General features: G+C 40.6%; 1 protein-coding gene across 7 annotated transcripts; it reads right to left on the reverse strand.

The window, feature by feature from the left end:
• Positions 1–56: 56 nt before the first annotated feature.
• Positions 57–18184, reverse strand: LOC134629443 (girdin-like). 7 transcript variants are annotated; one of them, XM_063476766.1, is made up of 29 exons: positions 17792–18184; positions 17620–17711; positions 16400–16505; positions 14587–14656; positions 14208–14266; positions 14039–14122; positions 13750–13890; positions 13410–13588; positions 12433–12514; positions 11567–11725; positions 11248–11394; positions 10957–11119; positions 8605–9252; positions 8306–8511; positions 7992–8186; positions 7187–7317; positions 6939–7077; positions 6689–6862; positions 6241–6402; positions 5824–6101; positions 5507–5650; positions 5208–5394; positions 4868–5013; positions 4590–4682; positions 3792–4003; positions 3057–3137; positions 2254–2496; positions 2010–2075; positions 57–1752 (listed from the first exon to the last, which is right to left on the reverse strand). In XM_063476766.1, exons 1-29 carry the CDS (start codon positions 17852–17854, stop codon positions 668–670), a joined length of 5535 nt encoding a protein of 1844 aa, XP_063332836.1. In that variant the 5' UTR covers positions 17855–18184; the 3' UTR covers positions 57–667. The 7 variants fall into 7 exon arrangements, with proteins under 7 accessions (XP_063332836.1, XP_063332835.1, XP_063332839.1 ...); XM_063476765.1 differs by having other exon boundaries at positions 6939–7080; XM_063476769.1 differs by having other exon boundaries at positions 6939–7080; positions 10957–11032; positions 17792–18183.
• Positions 18185–19009: the final 825 nt, after the last annotated feature.

A 19009-nucleotide genomic window follows, 5' to 3' on the forward strand; every position in this document is an offset into this window, starting at 1 on the left:
CACGTGACTGATCTCACATCCAATAAGAACACGGGGCGGGCCCAGGTTACAAAAGAATGACGAGCAAAAAATTTTCACATTTTGCACAGGTTTCTTTATTTAAGGGAAAATAGCGTTCACGTGGTAGAAGATATACACATGTCTTACATATGAACAACACTTCCCACCTCAGATTCAAATACAAAATAAAAGAGACTCTAAAAGCAGTGCATAATAAGTTATAACTCATGTATGAGGAACAGAACATAAATAGAAGTTACAAAAATGAATACAATATTTTTGGCAAACACGAATATATTTACAAGTACAAGGTCTGAATGACACGCACAAATCTAATTAATTAGAGGTTAAACAGGAGATCTATCTACTCATCACTAAATAAAATTAAACATCATTTGTGCAAAACAATAACCAATGTGTAAATAATACTGTAACACTTTTGATCTGCTGCTCAGGTTGATTACTAAAGCAATGTAAAATACATTTTCAGAATGTCTTTTTATTGAACACACTTTTATAAGAGTTATGTACTTAGGTAGCCAGTGTAATATAGTGCAAACATACTGATTGCTTAAAATCCTTGTGTGCTGTGATGAATAATTGCTTCATAGCCACCTGCTTTATTTGAGTGACTAATTGTACAGTGATGTGACAGTGACGGCTGCTTTCATGCAATTGTGATCTGCTCGTCTTTCCCTTCCAGCCCAGCTGCATGCTCTGGATTTTGACTCTGCTCATCTGCCATATTAAGAACTGTTTGCGGTGTGTTTTCGACAGATTTTGAGATTTCTCGTGAACAGGTTTGATCCAGAGGTGAATTTTGACAGAGGACGGTTCGGTTGGTGTCAAGCCCATCTAGACTAGTTGTGGTGGTAACCACAGAATCACCAAAGATTGTACTGGAAAAGACAGATTTGAAAGTGAATGAGGAGTCAAAAAGTGGCTCCTGCACAGCTGCTGGGTCTCTTGGAGGTTTGACAGGAGGAATGGGTGCAGGCTCACTGTTCTTAATCTCTGGCTCTGGTTGTTGATTCGGGCTTGCTGCTTCTTCCTTAATATTGCTCTCTGAATACTCTGAAACCTGGACAGGGAGCAGGTCAGTCTTGACTATCACCTTGTAGTCACTGCTGACACTGGATCGTCGGAATGAGCCCTCTGCTGTTGAAATGACACTGCTTGCGCGAGGGAGACTTTTGGGAGACCACGGCCCTTTTAGCCGCCCTTCTTTTCCCATCGGGGAAGAGAAGCAGTTGAGGCAGCCAGACATTGAGGATGACTTGCCCTGAACATACAACACTGTGATTGGTGAACAAGCAGAGGCTTTGGTAGTTTCAGCTTTGCTTGTGCTCAGTTTAGGATTCATCCCATTGAGTCCTGGATTGATTTTGCCTGTACCTCCTGAATCTGATGCGCGCCTTGTCATCTTCCCCCTTGACCCTCTTCGAATACTTTTTGTGCCCCTTCTAAGCCAGAAGTCCTGAGGCAGAACAGGATCTCTCTGTTTTGGTTCACATTGGATATCTGAAATCTTACTGTTAGCAGTAGGCATGGTAGAGGCTTTCTCTCTGTGCTGCTGCTTTGTGTGCTGGGGGGTTGAGGCATCACTGGGTGGTTGGTAGGAGGAGGAGGAAGAACGACGTGATGGAGGGTGCTGGACAGGGCTGCTTCCATTTGACCACGGCTCATTCTCCAGGCTCAGGTTGAACTCAACACTGCTCTCACTTTGGGCCCTGCTCTCAGCGCAATTCAGCCCTGAAAAGAGATTACAATGTTTTTTCAGAGCTAAAATTTATATGAAAATCATTTTAAAAAACTTTAAAAAAACATCTCTCTGCTCTTTCACCTTGATATGCTAAATGACCAATAGGGAGCAGCAGTTAACAGTTGCTGGCACTAAGGATCAACATAGAGATTAATATGAAACAAGGTCATGATTGCGATTTGATGGATTTAGTCTTAATTCCTGCATGTTTGTTGAATCCTCTAAATGAGTATCCCAAAGGTTTTACCGTGATTTTGCAGCTCATCATTGTCCTCAAGTCCAGATGGCAAATTGCTGTCATTTGAATGCTTATCTGTGGGGCAAAAATAAAACAATTATTGTGTGAATGACACTTTTCTATGCTTAGGCAAGAACAGTGCATGACAGTGTTTAATTTAATTACTCTGCACTTTATTCTACTATATAATCAATTAAAATTAACAAAAGAAAAAACAAAAACAAAACAAACACTGGTTAATGGATACCTCTACCTGTCGCCCACAGCTCAGAAACATCTGGAACAATGTCAGTGGTGGTGCTGTTGAGATGGACAGATGGCAGAGTGGTGGTATGAGGAAGGGGGAGGATGGACGAGATTGAGTCGGTAAATGATGAGGTCAGTGGGTCTTTCCTGCTTTCCTCCACATCAGCTTCTGACTCTTCCAGCTGTACTGAGCTGTCAGGCAAGCAGTTTACCTCTAATGGGGGCGAGGGACAGACTAAGCTGCTCAGGGCTTCATTGTTGGATGAAAGAATGGAAGAAGTGGGATGTGGATGATGTAAAGGAACAGAAAGATGAAATGGCTGTGAAGGGTTTTTTTTTCAGTAGTGTGGTCACTATATAAACAGATGTAAAGGATGGAGCTTTTACATTATAATCTCAATCTGTTTCGCTCTCACTGCAGCCTGGGATTACAAAGCTACTGCCACAAAAGTCTCTTCCTGCAATGCAGCATTTCTTTGACCTCTGTGGTTCTAATAAAATACCCCACACTGTTCCAAATATAGCCACTCTGTTAGAAAATAAGTCCTGCAGCAGGCTGTATCTGCAAGAACATGCAATATCATAACAAATAACTTTAAATTAGGCTGGTGAAATGAGGTTGCCAATGATGTCCACACTGCTAACACTTTACCCAGTTATTTTAGAACTTGGGGACAATGACAAATCAGATATGAGTTAGTGGTATGCTAGCATTAAAAAAAGCATAAAGCACAAAGCTGTTGGAATTACTGAAGTAAGAGAGTAAAAAGGGCAAGATGAAGCCAGACAACGGACCACAGTCTTTCTTACATATGGAACGCCGAAACAGGGACTTGACTTTGTCTCTGTCCTTCAGCCGGTTCCTCATACGGGGAAACATTTTCAGAGTGGCTTTTTAAGTGTGACCACATGGGAGACACGCAGAACAGATAGAAGGGAGGGTGTGGATGCCAGCAGAGAGTAAGGGGAAAGAAAGAGAGGGGAGAAGTAGGAAGGGCAAAGACAAGGGGAAAAGAGAGCCGTGGGTGTTGGGAGGAGTGAATAAAATATAAAGACAAGAGAAAGACAAAGGGGAGAAATACTGAGGATTCCTCAAGAAACTTGACACACCTGATGCACTGGACAGAATGATGCCTTGAACATGACACACACACAACATACTCTGATTTTTAATATACTAAGTATGCTTCGTAAGTTTTCCTTCTTAGTTACTGATAACTAGTTTGTTCACACACTGCCGTTGGTATATGTATAGTTATCAAAATGCACATATAAATGATGTGGAAACAGGTTTAGTTTAAAGTACACATATTTATTTCAGTTTTCGCACCTTGATGGAAAATCTTAAGGCAGAAAATGGCTTTTTTGTCAAATTCTGGGAAGATGAGCATCCTTCACATGTAGATGAAGGACTGATTTGTCCATCACTTCACTTATGCATCTCTGTACAGTGGTCGTGAATTGGATCTTACATGAACGCACCTGTATGATCTGCATGTTTCAGCTCTGATGATGAGCTTTTGAATTTGAGAAGGAAATACTCACTGCTGTTACGTTGGGGTGAGATGACATCACATGCTGATGTGGAGGCTGAGCCTCCAGAGCCATCTGAGCTGATGAAAGAACTGTTGTCGTGACAGGAGAGCTGAGGCTCAGGAACGCCTGAGTGTGTGGGTGTGGGTGGGCGTTCAGGCCCATGCTCGCGGCTATTGGATTTCATCAGCTTCTTCAGCTTCAAAGTAATCCAGTTCCCACGTCTGTGGAAGAGCAGATAATTCAAGGGAAATAAAATACTCTACGGACATAACACAGAGGATGGCCTGCACAGAAAATGCACTGGGCATCAAGGTGGTTAAGCATCACCACTTACCCATCGAATTAAGCTTGAAATTCTTGTGATCAGATTAAACAATCAATACTTGAAGTTCATTCAGGAATATCTTAAAGATGTATCCCAACAGAGACCTTCACTCTCAGTGTGCAGGCTTACTTCCAGTTCCAATGGTTTCCAAAAGTAGAACAGGAGGCACAGCCTTCAGGTATGAAGATCCTCTAATTAGTATAAGAGCGACTCAGGTGAGCCTGAAGCTAGCCTGAGTTATGCAGCTATAGGCTCAGGCTGCTGAGGGTCTTACCATGATGCACTGAACATTTCACTTTGCTTTATCCTTATGCATTCACATGCCACATGCCAGAAATATGACTACATACAAATGAATCATGTTCCATGCTATGAAATTGCCTTAATTGATCAAATAACTGTCTCTATGAACTGGAATTTATGTAAAAAGTTATATAACTTGTTTCATCAACATAAACATGAAGCTAAAGGTGTCCCCTTACCTGCGAGGAGGCGAGGGCTCATAAAACTTATATTGGTCCATTATCTTTTCCTCCAGCTTCTCTTTCTGCCTCCTCAAATGATTAAGCTTGTCACTGAAAAGAGAGAATATAGGTTAATCAGCAATAGAATTTTGGTCTCACTAAAGTGGCATTTTTGATATCCTAATTAGCGATATGTTTTGTTGTCTGCAGGTACCAAACATTGTTAAGTCCATTAGCAAAATACTATAGCATGAAGATTTGATCATGGTAAACTTACTATTGTCCTGTGCACTTACATATACTGGCGTTCTTCAACATGAAAGAGATCTTTGCTCTCCATAGTCTGCTCCAGCAAAGTCCGGTTCTGTAGCATCAGGGTCTCAATCTGGGCGAGCAGGTGGCGGTTCTCTTCCTCGAGGTTGCCCTTCAACTGGCTCAGCAGCTAAGCGTCAGATGAACATGCATGCTTATAAATAAACATCTATCAAAAGCATGCACTGATATGCAATTGTGAAAATAGGTTTGATAGGTTTCAGCCCCCTTGGAATTCTGAATTGGTTAAGCATTTGGAAAAAATGGTTGAAAGTTGTTTTTTTAATGCAACCATCAGATTGTTCACAGGATTTTAAAGCATACCTCACACTGATTTGTGAGTTTTGTGCACGTGATGTCGAGCTGCTGATAGTCCTTTTTGAGCTTTGAAAAGTCTGCCTCTAGCCACGTGTGCTCCAGCTTGGCCTCATTCAGCTGGCTCTTGAGCTGCTTGTGATCCGATGTCAGCGCCTCGTTATCGTTAAGAAGCTGGCGGTATGTCTGGTTCAGCCTTAAAAAATTGTGTATCATGAGAAAAATTTCCTTTGTTGATATATCCACATATATATACATGCTCTGGAGTTTATGTGTGTGTGTAGGTTTGTGTGCATGCATGTTCTCACCAGTCTTTCTCATCACGGAGCCTGCAGCACTCAGCGGCGGTTGTCCTGTGCTGTTCTTTCTCCAAAGCCATCCTCATCTGCTCCTCCTTGAGGGCTTTTTCCAGGTCTTCTAATTTGCTACGTTGCTGCAACAGGCTGTTGTATCTAAATATTTCCCCAATACAAAAACAAATCCAAACATGAATATGAAGTTCATGTTTGGGTTTAGGTTAACTGGCAATGCTCAGATTAAAGATATGAATGATCCTTAAGACAAGTGGTTTAAATGAACTTGTATGCAAAATTTTACCATCGTCCACAGCTCTCTTGTGACCTACCTGTCTTGAAGAGTGCGATGCTCCAGTTCCAGTGTGCGGTGGGCATTTTTCAGACAGCCGTGCTTGCCCATCAGGGCCTCATACTCCATGGCTTGTCGCTCATGCAGAACTGCCAGGCGCTCGTGATCTCGTAACAGCTGCTCTTGAGCACCACGCAGCTCTTCACGTTCATGTATAGCACTGTCCCGTTCACTTTCTGCCTTAGACTGCTGCTGCTGCAGCTGAGTGTTTTGGGCCATAAGGGAGGCGCTCTGTGAATTCAGTGTTGACTTTTCCACCTGGAGAAAAACACCAAGGAATTAATGTAACATAAATAGTTTGTGTATGCTGTTTACAAGAGCAGAAGCTTACCAGAGGATATTACAGAAGCTTTTATGTGAATTCTGTTACAGAGACTAGTGTGTATTGTAATGACACCTGCAGGGTTGCATTGTGTGTCTGCAATGCTGTGTTGTTCTCCTGAAGTGAGGCAGCCTGCCGCTGCAGGGCAAGGACCTGAGCCTGCTGGCTGTCAGATTGACTTTCCAGCTGTTTTAGCTGGGCTTGTAAAGCCTGGCGTTCTGCCTCCAGTGTCGCATTCTGCATAAGAGAGCAGGAAGATATTATGACAAACTGTAGCGTGGTATTAGCTTTAGGATAATTTGTGTGCCATTATCAAAAATAGGGAATCTCTGTGTACAGGAACCCAAGATATAATTTAATATTGTACAGCTTTATGTGTTCTATGTTCCTCTTTATGTGTTTACAGAAATGTAAATGGACTGCTACTTATTTAGACACTTTTCTATTTTAACTGAGCACTCAAAGCACTTTTTACTACGAGTCTCATTCACCCAATCTCTCTCACACACACAATGTCACTTACATTTCTCTCGACTTCAATGAGGCGATCTTTTAGCTTCAGCAGTTCTTTGGTAGCTTCCTGACTTTCACGTAGCCATTCACTCATGGCCTTGCCAGTTTCTCTTGGAGGTGTGGAACTTGATGTTGTCCTCTCCTCCTCCTGCCTCTGTTGCAGGGCTTCATAGCTCAGCTTCACCTGTGTGATGGAAGACAGTCGTTCATGTGGATCCAGAGAAACTAGCAGGTCTGGAAAGCTTAACTTTACTCCTTACACTCTTTAGTTCCTGGCGCAGCTGCTGATTCAGAGAGGAGGATTCCTGCAGACGGGCCTCCAAAGAAGCCAACTTATTGTCTTTTATTTGCAGAGACTTTTTCAGAGATGTCTCCAGCTCAGACTCAAGCATTTTGAACCTGCTGTGTATAGAAAATTATTTTGCGTTATAAAACTTTGCATGTGTTATAACATTCTCTTAAATAGTTATGTGATGGGAACAGAAAGCTCCAAAGAGTATGCACAGACCTGTTATCTGGTCTCTCTAGTTCAGCCTGATGTGCACTCTCCTGGTTCAGGACCTTCATTTCCAGCTCATGGGAAAGCCTCTCTAGTTCATTGTCTCTTTGCTGGGTTCTCAGCTTCTCGCTAACTAGCTCCTAAAGATAGACAATACATTTCAATAAAACAAACAGGTTTCCATAATAGCAGTATTGCTTAATCAGAATCAAAATCAGAATACTTTATTAATCCCTAAGGAAATTATGTAAGGGATGGCAATGTCATTTAGTTGTCCTGAAGTAGTTGTATGAAGACTGCCACTAAAAGTTAAGGTGCTTAACACATTTATTAGACCACCACTCATAAAAAATAAAGAAAATACGAATATTTTAGAAATCTGTCAAAAGCTTGTGTAAAACTAAAAATCATATTGTTATTTATTAGGTAAATAACAATATGAATTCATGTGTTTATACCAAAATTTGAGCCAGCAAAGTAGACAATTTTTACTGCAAGTAAACAATTAAAATTTGGGATCTTAATAAAAAAAAAATACTGATGTTCTTTACTATTTTTTCAGTTTTTTTTAGTAAAACTATAAATTTGAAAATTCATGAATAACAACAATATTTTTATTTTAGTGTTAAAAATGTAATGTTGATATAAAAAGCTTGTGCTTCTGGTGTATTAATGATTACAGAAACACAAAATAAAATCATTTAGTAATTACCAGTACGGTTAGGCCAGCTTTGGCATAAACCTTAGATTGGGTGACAGTCTAATAAATGTATTAAACGCTGTAGGTCATGTTATGCATCCAGTCAGTCCTCACTTCTCTGAGGGTTGCCAGGGTTCTCTGGTCGATAGCAGCCTGCTTGGTCAGTTCTCTGTTGTCTCTCTCCAGGCCTTTGACCCTCTCAGCAGTTTCCCTTAATCCGTCCACTTCCTTTACAAGAAAACGCATCTCCCTTTCCAAGCTAGCCATACAGACATTACTGCTGTCTAATTTGGCTTCTTGGATTTCAGCCTGAAATACAGGAAAGGAGAACAGTCGATATTTTATTCAAATGTAAGGTTTCCAAACATTATCTAATGCTAGAAAACTGATATCTTTTATCTTTAAAAAAAAAAAAAAAGATTGTCCACCTGTTGCCGGAGTCGTCGATTCTCTTTCTCTAGCTGCCTCTTGTCTCTCTCCAGGGCAGTTGTTTCATGCTCCAGGGTCTGCTTCTCTGTTTCTAACTGCTCCAGGCGTCTTGCAGAGATGCGAAGTTCCTCTAAAGAGGCCTGCAGGCTCTGATTCTCTGCTTCCAGCTCCTCAACCTCTGCCTCTAGACGCTGAACCTTTCGGTCTTGAAAATGGAGAATGATAGAAGAAATAAATTAATCTGAAAATGTTTTGCTATATAAGTACAAAAACATTACTTATTTTCTATGGTACCTACCAGTGTTGTCAAGTGAAGTTTGTAGATGCTGATTTATTGTGTCCAGGGCCCTGCACTTGGCCTCTAGCCGCTGTGTGTGCTTGCTGGCATAGGAGGAGCGTGTTGGCAGACCTGTGAAGATGCTTTCATGGCGGGGACTGCTGTTCTTTGAGCCAGGCGAGTGATCATGTGACCGCACAAAACAATGGCGCCTATTGTGATTGTTTTCTAAGACTTCCAAATCAGACATCCTTTCTTTGAAATGGTCTCCACTGTCTCCATCCTCTAGCTGTCCTTTCTCCTGGATATTACGCTCTGGATTATCTGGGAGATGGTTCACACTCTGGACTCGCTCCAGCTCCTCGGTGTCTAGCTGCTGATGGCAGCTTAAATCCCCAGTTAGCATCGACTCTGTTACAATACTGAGGGAGACTCCATTAGAGTGATTTTTAGCATTTGAGCAGGAGGTCTGCAACACTGAGGACTCGTCTGTTGATGAGGTACAGTTGTTACTACACATCGCCAGGTGGCTATGTTTGGTTTGTGTAATGTTATTAACAGAAGCTCTGAGCTCCTCTATGGTCTTCAGGAGATGTTTGTTCTCTTTCTCCAGTTTCAGCAATCGACTGCAGGCCCTCTCACTGACTTCCTCACTCAGGGTCTGCTGGCCTTTGACAAACACACACAGACACAGTTAGTTTGCAAGAAGCTTGAGAGAAGCAAATGAAAATAGCTCACTTTTCTAGGAATGTTATTAACTGGTCACTTTCACATTCTGCAGTGCTGCTATTTACAAAAATATATTTAAAAATAAGTTTGCTATCAGTAGAAGCTCCACTCAAAGGTACAGACATGCCTCTGATTCACTTTTTGTAACAGAGATTCATTTAACAAAGACAATAAAAGTCACATCTTAAGCTTGATTGTTGAGTATTTCAAGTAAATAACATATTTAAGAGACGGCACAATAATGCATGCACACCTTTACATAACTTATCCTTATCTACTCTCACTGGAAAGTACACTATATTGCCAAAAAGTAGTCACGCATATGAACTTGAATGGCACAGCATTCTTAACTCACAGGGTTTAATATGATGTCGGCCCATCCTTTCCTGAAATAACAGCTTCACATTTTTCTGGGAAGCCTTTCCACCAGGTTTAGGTGTGTGTTTATGGAACATTTTGACCATTCATCCAGAAGCGCATTTCTGAGGTTGGACATGATGTTGGACGAGAATGCCTGGCTTGTAGTCTCAGGACTCTGTGCAGGCCAGTCAAGCTCTTTCAGGCCAAACTCCTGGTTTGAGTCTTTTCCTGTCTTCTGTGTCAGTCTGTCATGCATTTTTTTTGTCTCTGTTTTGAAGTGTCAAGCTTGTTTTATCATGTCTACGTCTCTCCGTGTTTCCTGTTTTATTTTGAAAGTCTTGTGTTTCCATGTTCAGTGTGTTTAGTTTTGTTTTCCCTGTGGGGTCAGGTCCATGTGTTAGCTGTGTTTCCCCATGTGTTTCTACTTCCCTCATTACCCTTCCGTGTATTTAAGTCCTCTTTCCACTGTTCAGTGTCAGGTCGTCTGTTTGTCTTGTATTACGTCACTCTGGGTTTCAGGTTGATTTCATGCTTTCTGATCAGATGCTTGTTCATTGTTTTTTTCACGTTATAGTTTTGCATGCACCTTTTCAGATTCATGTTAATGTTGACAGTTTTCATAGTTAATCTTAGTTTATTCACCGTTTAGGTTTCAGTTTAGTTTTTTTCCCCAGCTCTCTTTGCCTTGTTTTATGTTCATGTATTTTCAGCCAAATAAATGGCTCGCCTTTTGATACACTGAGTTTACTCTTCCGTGTCTGCTTTTGTGCCACACCGGCTACGCAGCCGTGACAGGGTCGAGCCCAACTGAAAAGCAATCCCATGCCATAATCCATCCTCCACCAAACTTTACACTTGGGATAATATAGTCATAAAAGTAATGTTCTCCTGGAAAACTACAAAACCTAGATTTATCCATTGGATTGGCAGATGGGGAAGTGTGATGCGTCACTCCAGAGAACATGTCTCCAATTCTCTAAGGTCCAGTGGGGGCGTGCTTTATACCGCTGTATCCAGTGCTTTGCATTGCACTTGGAGATGTAAGGCTTGGATACAGCTCTTCAACCATGGAAAACCATTCCATGAAGTTATCTACACACAGTTCTTGAGCTAATCTGAAGACCACATGAAGTTTGGAGGTCTGTAGTGACTGACTCTGCAGAAAGTTGGTCACCTCTGCACACTACCTGAATTCAGTGATTTGGATGGGTAAGTGAATACTTTTGGCAATATATTGTAGATTAACCTAAGCTCTCATTACTCCTTCTTTACACCCACTCTTACCCTGGGAGCTTTCTGTGGTCTTGGAGAGTTGCTCTAACTCCCAGCCTAGGTGCTGGGACTCCTCCATACTCCTCCTCTGTGCCAAACACAAAGCCAAGTTGTCCGTTTGCAATTCCTCAATGCGCCTCCGATCTGCCTCCCTCTCCTTAAGTGAAAACCCAAACTATAAGCGGTGGTATAAGAGCGCTACCTGTCCAGCTGGTGAACAAGCTAGATGAACATTAAAGATGAAATCTAACCTTCCAGATATTTTAAATGATATTTCTGGTAAACTCTGTGGAGATGTCTGACCTGTTCCATGTCATGGACCTGGGCCTTCAACAGCAGATTGTGTTTCTCCAGCTGGTGGATTTTATCTGAGCGTGCCCTCCAGCCTTCAAGCTGATCCTCCAAAACCTCTTTAGTCTCCTGGAGTACCCTGTTATCCTCCTTTAGCTCCTGAAACATGAAAAAATATTTAAATTCACCTTAAATACTAAACCACACTGAAGCCCACCCAATCATCATATTTCTCTTTATTTGAATCTTTCACTACAATAGTTAATTAAAAGTCTATTGTATGTTTGTAATGTATGCATGTATGTTCTACATGTATTTATTCTGCCTCAACCTCCACTTTGGCTTTGTAGAACTCCATCTTGTGCAGTTGCTCCCTGTAGCGTCCCACTTCACTCTCCAGCTTGTCCGCCTTGATGGCTCTCTCTCTCAGGGCATCAAGTTCATCACGGTAAGTGCGGGCTGTGCGTGCATCCAGAAGCAACTGGGAATTCTGGTAAAGTTAAGAGAAAAGAATGATTTATAACAAAAAAGTCTTAAGCTTGATACAGCTTTTTATAGTCAGAAATTTCTGCCATAAACTCTAAAGTTCATCATCAAACATCAGTTCAACATCAAATAGCTAAAACAGCAGAGAACACTGACTTATTTTAGTTGGAAACACGAATGGTAGATTTGTGTGTTTTTGGTATGATAAGGCGTGAACATCCAATCTGTTGTCATGTGATAACTTTATCAGGGAAAGCCAAGGCACATATAAGTAAGTAAGTAAGTAAAATGTGATTTATAAAGAACCTTTAGAGACAAAGATCATGATTGTTTCACAACAATATAAAATTTAAGGTGATATAATAACTTTTTCCATTCCACTAGACAAAAATGGCTATAAGAAATTAAATACTGCTTTTATTTTCACAAAATATTTAATTGTTATAAATATATGAACCATGTTAACTAGTGTGACCATCTAAGCCACAAATGCAAATTGAGATTTCCCGAGCAGACAAATCCACAGGGGCTTTAGCTGTACATCTGAGTCAGTGTTCAGAGGTTTAAGTTAGTAGTTATTAAGCATGGAGCTGCAGCAAAGTACAGTATTCAATAATCTGCATAAGCTGCAGAGAGGTCAGGAGGTTACTGTTTGTCACATTACAAGGAGCTGTGATTTTTTTTTTTTCAACGTGTTCTTTGACTTCAGACCTCCTGCTGGATTCTCTTCAGCTCAGCCTCCATGTTCTCCAACTCATGTCTGCAGTCCAGCATTTGTTCACTCTTCTCCTCTCTGGTGTCAGGTGTGGAGCACAGAGAGACATAAAGTTGGGAGGTTAGCATGCACTACATTTTAAACATGAATTGAAAATGTTTAAATAATAAGTAAGCATAACAGAAATATAAGCAATTCTGACAAAATGGTTCAAACATTAGCTGTTAAGCTCCATTTCTTTCCTTCCCACATGCTGATGACAAAAAAAAGTGTGTTCATTTTCTTATATAAAAAAGAATAGTCTAAGGCCATTCAAAAAAATCAGAGCATGGCTTTATGTGACATTGTGTTTCTGAACAGTATGTGAGCCTGATAGGATGGACAGCAATGATGGAACTGAGATCTTGATTGGATCAGCTTTAGCGTGCGTGTGTTCGCGTGTGCAGTATCTGCAGATATGCAGAGCAAATATGGGTCAGTGGTAGTGCATAGGCATTGAACCTGCCAAGCAGGCAGTAATGTGGGCCAAACTCTGCAGGGCATCTCTTATCCTGTACTATCGCTCTCTCTCTCTCTCTCTGCCTCCTATTTATTCCCTACTGGCAGTTACACAGAGGAAACCCATTTACCAATCAGCACCGTTAGGAGGAACTCTACAATGCTTAACCTAATAATCTTTTAATGTGGGAGAAAAGCAAACACTTTACTCTGCAAACATTTTGGTGACATGAAGGGGACAACAGATGAAATAAATCTGGGCAGAAAAGTGCTACAAAAATGCCACCTTACTAGAACCTCTTTTGTATTAATTTGCCTTTTTTTTTTTTTTTTTACGTTGATCCAATCTATATAGTAACTTTGATATGAAAATGTTCTGATCTCCAGTTAGTGTAAAATATATCTTAACTTTTTAAGCTAATTTTAGTCACCAAACAAAGAAAACAATTATTTTTTCCACCTATCACATACTTACAGTTCTTGTCTAAGTCGTCTGATCTTTGCCTTGGAGTCAGCCAGTTCCACTGCAAGGTGTTGCTGGGTCCCCACCTGCTGCTGCTGAATTGTAGGAGAGTAGCTGGCACACTGTGGGCTGGAGGGGCTACTGAGCACACTTACCACACCCTCTTTCTCCTGCATTAGCTCTGCTATAGTCTGCAGATAGGAAGCAGGATTAATACTACAGGTTGAACATTAGTGATGAGTGTGCAATATCTGAGCTCAGTCTAAAATGAAAAGCATCTTAATAAAATAATATCCCTTGTTCCTATAAAAATATGTAGTTAATACTGTTTGTAAATATGAAAATTAAGTACCTCCAGATGGGTATCCCTCTGATCCAGCAGGTGTCGGAGGTGTGTGGTCATGTTCCTTACTACCGCCTCCATCTCATCGGGGTGCAGCTCACTTGACTCAAACCACTGCAGATCCAGCACATTCTCTTGACTGTGAGTCAACTGTTAAACACGGGACATGACAATCAGCGTAGTTGAGGAAAGAATAATACAATACACAGCAACTACACAAACAGCTGCACAAAAACAAATGATTACCTGTACAAAAACGCTGTAGCATTCAAAGCATATGTCATATAAAGTCAAATACCTCTTGAATATGAGCAGCTATTGCTGCTTTTGTCTCAAAGTCAAGTGTCTGGATTCTCTCAATGTACTCCTCTTTCTTCTCACACTGTAAAAATGCAAAAATGCACACAAATTTGACCCAGAAACCGACCATAAACATCATTTTTAAATATGAATCACTCAGTATTTACCTGAACTGCACATCCCAATAGTAATAGCAAAAGTTTCCTCATTTCATCCAGGCTTTGTTCTATGAGAGTAAAGAAATTGAATTATTGGAAAACAAACCCACTGGATCGAAGTAGGACTGCTGTCATGGATTTAAACTGAACACAGCGCTGGTTGGTGTATTTGGGTCATCACTTGCCGAAGCATTGCCATCAGAAGTTAGTGCGGCTATCAGACTGATAGCGGCGTGCAATTGAATTAAAATGTTATCGGAAGGAGCTGAAAAGAGTCTGTTTCATTTTACAGACTCAAAGGTTTTCATTGTTAACTATTCAGAAATCACTGACCACTGAAAATCAAGCGGTGCATACTGGGAATGTATAATCGTTTTAAAGAGCATACCACAGTAAGGAGTCCTGCCAAGCAGCAACACATTTGGCAAAGGAGTCATGATTAATTGTCTCAGATTATCCTACAAAAGAAGAGACAGAAAAGAGAAAAAACACATTTGGGCTAAAGTGAAACAACGACAAAACACTTCTTGCATTCTAGCCAAAGTGTTTGAATAGATGGAGATGTATGTATGTACAGCACATAGGACCTGCTCAAATACATGTATAGAAACACTGCCAACAAATGGTGAGTGCTCTGAATGGGTAAATGACAGAGCCAGTTTCCCTGGTGCCGTGGTGAAATTCTGTAAAACTGCTTGGTGCAGCCTTGTCCCTGCCTAAGTTTCCCATCATCCTTTCTTTCTGAACCTTATGCGAAAGCTCCTCTATAGAACTGCACTTGTTATAATTCTGTCTCTTTCATATTGAATCACTGCATCTCCTTAATGTAAGCTTTAGCTCCATTAGGTCAAAATCAAACAAAAATATACTAATTCAAACAGCTGCAGCTGCACTATTTGTTTAGCACAAATTATTAAATGACAGCAAGCTAGATGCTATACTCATGTTGTAATTGTAGACAGCGTCATACATACTAAACATGTTAGCCTTGTAACTTTGAACCATGTTCACACACTGACAAAGTTCCAGTTAAACCAGTGGAGTGGTCAAGTCTTTTAACTGATCTTAGAGAATGAAAATAACCAAAAATAGACTGCAACACTTCTAGATGCCCTAGATCTACAGTGCCTTACTAATAATAATTTTAATGCAAAAACAAACATGGCAAGCTGCAGTTTATCTCAAACTGTCTCTGTTTCCATTCACTGGGGACAAACAGCTTAAAATGTGTACAGTTGGGTCCTGAAGTCTTTGGATCGTGACACAGTTTGTGTAATATAGCTGTTTGTGTAATGTTACTGTATAGAGAAGTAGAGTGCAGAGTTTCAGCTTTAACTTGATGCGTTTAACGTAAGTATAGCATTAACTGAACTGCAAAAGAATAATTTGTCCACTGTTAAAGTTTCTGACAGATTGATTCTAGTTTTTCAGTCTAAAGATTATCTTCACTTGCATGGACATCCCTTTGGACCTCATTACTGACCTTGTCAATTGTTCTGTTACTTTTCAGCCTCTAAGATTAGTATGAAAATAGATGATCTGTATAAAATTGAGTATAATTCCTAAACAATTAATGCATTTTTTGATTCCTTGAATTAAAGATCAAAGTCTGAACTTCATTGAATGTTGACTCTTTGATTTAAAATGCATTGTGTTGGTGTGCAGAGGTACTATTAATAACATAACTAGCAGACATAACTGTATGTTTTCAAAAAGCAACTACAGTAGAAATACTGTTACTGTGGTTTCATTTGTGTGGTAACAAGCAAAAAACTATTTCTTTCTTAAGATAATCAATTCATTGTCCTGTTCTCAGTGAAATCGCTTCTCTGGTGATTCTGACTGATTTCAAGGGTTAAATTGTGCTTAATTACTCTGACACAGACAGAAAATCCAAGATTTTAACACCACTGGTGTCTGCCCATGAATCTTGCAACTTTATACGTCAGTCTAAAGCTCTGTCTGTGACTCTGACTGCAGCTTTACTCTGGCTCTGGCTGTGCTCTAATGCCGTTCCTGTGCCGATTACACAGATGTTCACATGACTGAAATTTAGGCCATGCATCTTAAGAAGAACTAGTTGATCTGCTAAGTCATCCAGTATGTTGAAGTTAAAGTAAACCCAGACTATATTATAATCTGATGTTAAGGGAGATTGAAAGCTTAGCTGCTGCTGTATCTCTAAAAAAAAGGGAACTCACCAGGTAAAATGTCTTGATCTGCTGCACGAGAAAGTTCAGGTTCTGGATCCTCTGACTTGGATCCTTGCTCATTTTCTTTGTACCCTGAGATGCAGCTGAAGGATTTCTGAAAAATGTAACATAAAAGTGTTTTACTTGACATTACTGCCATTTTCAAACCAACCAACAAGCAGTCAAACATAATTAACATGTTTGGATAAGAAGAAGCCGCAACTGATAGAAATCTTGACTCGGAAACATTCACAAGATCCCTATTCATTCCCAACTTTAGCCTGTGTGACATCATTCTTTCCTGCCAACAAACTGGAGTTTTGTTTTGTTGTGTTTCTAAAGCTTGATGTTGTTATAGGTTGTTATAGAGGTAAGATTTCATTACTAAGAAAGTAAAACATATATATATGCTTTATACACGCTGATAAAAAGAAGAAGGCAAAGCGTAAAAAGAGTCAGGCATAATTATTGAAACAGACACAAATATAATGCTGAGCTGCCGAGTCTCCCTCTGTGTGCTGTTTGTCCTGTTTCTGTACTCTTTCTCCCTCCCGTCTGTGTCCCAGTGGCACTAAACACCAGGCCCTAATCCCAGAGGGTCTTCCCAATCCAGGAGATTATCCCGCCTCTTCCCCTCCCTTCAGTGCAACTTTTTTTTTTCATGTAGAACTGGTTATTGTGACCCTGGGGAGATAAGTGGGGTGAATGGATACTATAGATTTGCAATGGCTAAAGAGCATTATCCACAAGTGCACTCGATCATAGTTTTTTCCTCTTTCTTTGGAGTGCTTCAGTTTTAGTTAGGAGTCATCTATCAATCTCTGAAGTGTCATTTAACTTGCACATGAAGGCTTAACACACTGGTTTGGTAGTGTTTGCTAAGGACGAGGGTAATTCCCTCAGAACATAAGGCAAAACTATCATAATCTCTTAAGTAGCATCTTGCCAGTATGGATGAGGTCTCTCATGTTTTGGTTAATCTCTTGCCTTCAGTCTGGTCTGTCTCAAGCCGTCCATCTCTGGGTAACTTTTATGCTAATTCTAACATTTATGTCAGACACCCGAACCTGTCAGTAATGAGGAAGTCTGCAGCTGACTACAAAGATCCCCTTTATTACTGCAGAGTAACAAAGCTGGTACTGTTGATCCCTGGATAAGAATGTTAGCAGATGCTTCATACAGTATCAGTGGATGCTACACCATGAAGCAAGAGCGAAGAAATGACTTACATTTGAGTCATTATGTCGTTTAGAAAGACTCCATCCAGCAATTCAGAAAAATCCAAGTGCATGCCCCCATCATTTGGCACGAATGTCCTCACCTAAACAGCAAAGAGAATATGGGACTTGAGGTCGATATCACAGTATCTGTGAGGAGACCAGAGCATCGTACATCACTTACCCAAGTGACAAGTGGGCTCAGCATGAACTGATCCAGACAAGGCAGAAAAACTCCGCTCTCCATCGTTAGCTAGGCTTTGAGTGACTGGTCTCAATAGAACATCCAAGTTGATTTAATCAAGAAAAAAACTGATAGCACGTAGCACGAAATACATCTTTTAAATGAAGTGGTCCAATCGTCTATTCAGGTCGTCCCGTCCATCTCCTTTAGAGAAGAATTCCCTCTGACACTGAGCTTTGGATTGTCTTTGATTTCTCTCACAAACACGTGAAATCTCGCGGTTTAAATTTCGATATGTGAACGTTTAAACATGTGCGGATTTTGTCCCGGAACACCACACACGGACATACATCCTCTCTGGTCCTCTGCTGCAAAGGCATCTGCTGTCAATCCTCCTCCTCCTCCCCCCTGCTCTCTGCTCGTCGCACTGAAAGAGTTGGCACTGCTGCATTAGGGATGTTTAAAGGAGCAAAGAAGTTTGAAAAAGTGGCATTTGAGCCAAATAGAAATATCACCTCCCCAATATAATTTAACTCTAGAAAAAAAAATCCTCTTGGGTTCATATTTTGAAGTTACTGCAGCAGAAACGCCGAAATAGCTTTGCCTTTAATCTGTTACCATGGTGATAGCGCCCCCACCGCTCCCTATCAGCAGCAGCAGTAGCCTCTTTTCCACCGGGCAGCAGAAGTAAGGCTGCTGCTGCTGATACATCCACTTCAGCTGTAGCCACTTAGCATTGCTCGTAGATGGTAAGTGGCTCGTAGGAGCTATTAAATCCCCCTACCCCCAAAAAGAAAATGCAGCCCACCGGTAATTTTACACAGAAAGACACAGTCCAACCCAGAAAGCACAGCAATCACTAAAAGCGTTAATCTGAATTCAAAAGGTTGCCAGATTAATCTAGAAAGATATCAGAGATGTCGTTGAGGTTCTTACCTCTGAATACATCAGAATACCTCCAAAATAAACTCACAGTACAAAACTTTGGCACTCAAAAGACCATAATGGTGTAACAGCACCACCTCGTGTTTAAGTGATACATTTTTTGTGCACAATTTCTAGATAAATTACAGTTTATACATTTAAAATCGTAAAGTTGTGTTTATATTAAGAGTGTCACAATAACCCTGAATGATATTGATATCTGGTCAGTATTACTCATAAGATGACATCATGAACAATTGTGCAATTGATCTTTCTATATGTTTTGTCCATTTA

Source organism: Pelmatolapia mariae, linkage group LG6, assembly GCF_036321145.2.
Source record: "Pelmatolapia mariae isolate MD_Pm_ZW linkage group LG6, Pm_UMD_F_2, whole genome shotgun sequence".
Lineage (NCBI taxonomy): Eukaryota > Metazoa > Chordata > Actinopteri > Cichliformes > Cichlidae > Pelmatolapia > Pelmatolapia mariae.

Coding starts and splice junctions, on each gene's coding strand:
- LOC134629443 (XM_063476765.1), bottom strand. CDS start 17,854: ATGGAGAGCGGAGTTTTTCTGCCTTGTCTGGATCAGTTCATGCTGAGC. Junction 13,589..13,749: donor AGAGGGATACCCATCTGGAG/GTACTTAATTTT, acceptor TCCTATCTGCAG/ACTATAGCAGAGCTAATGCA. Junction 4,004..4,589: donor GAGCCCTCGCCTCCTCGCAG/GTAAGGGGACAC, acceptor GCTCTTCCACAG/ACGTGGGAACTGGATTACTT.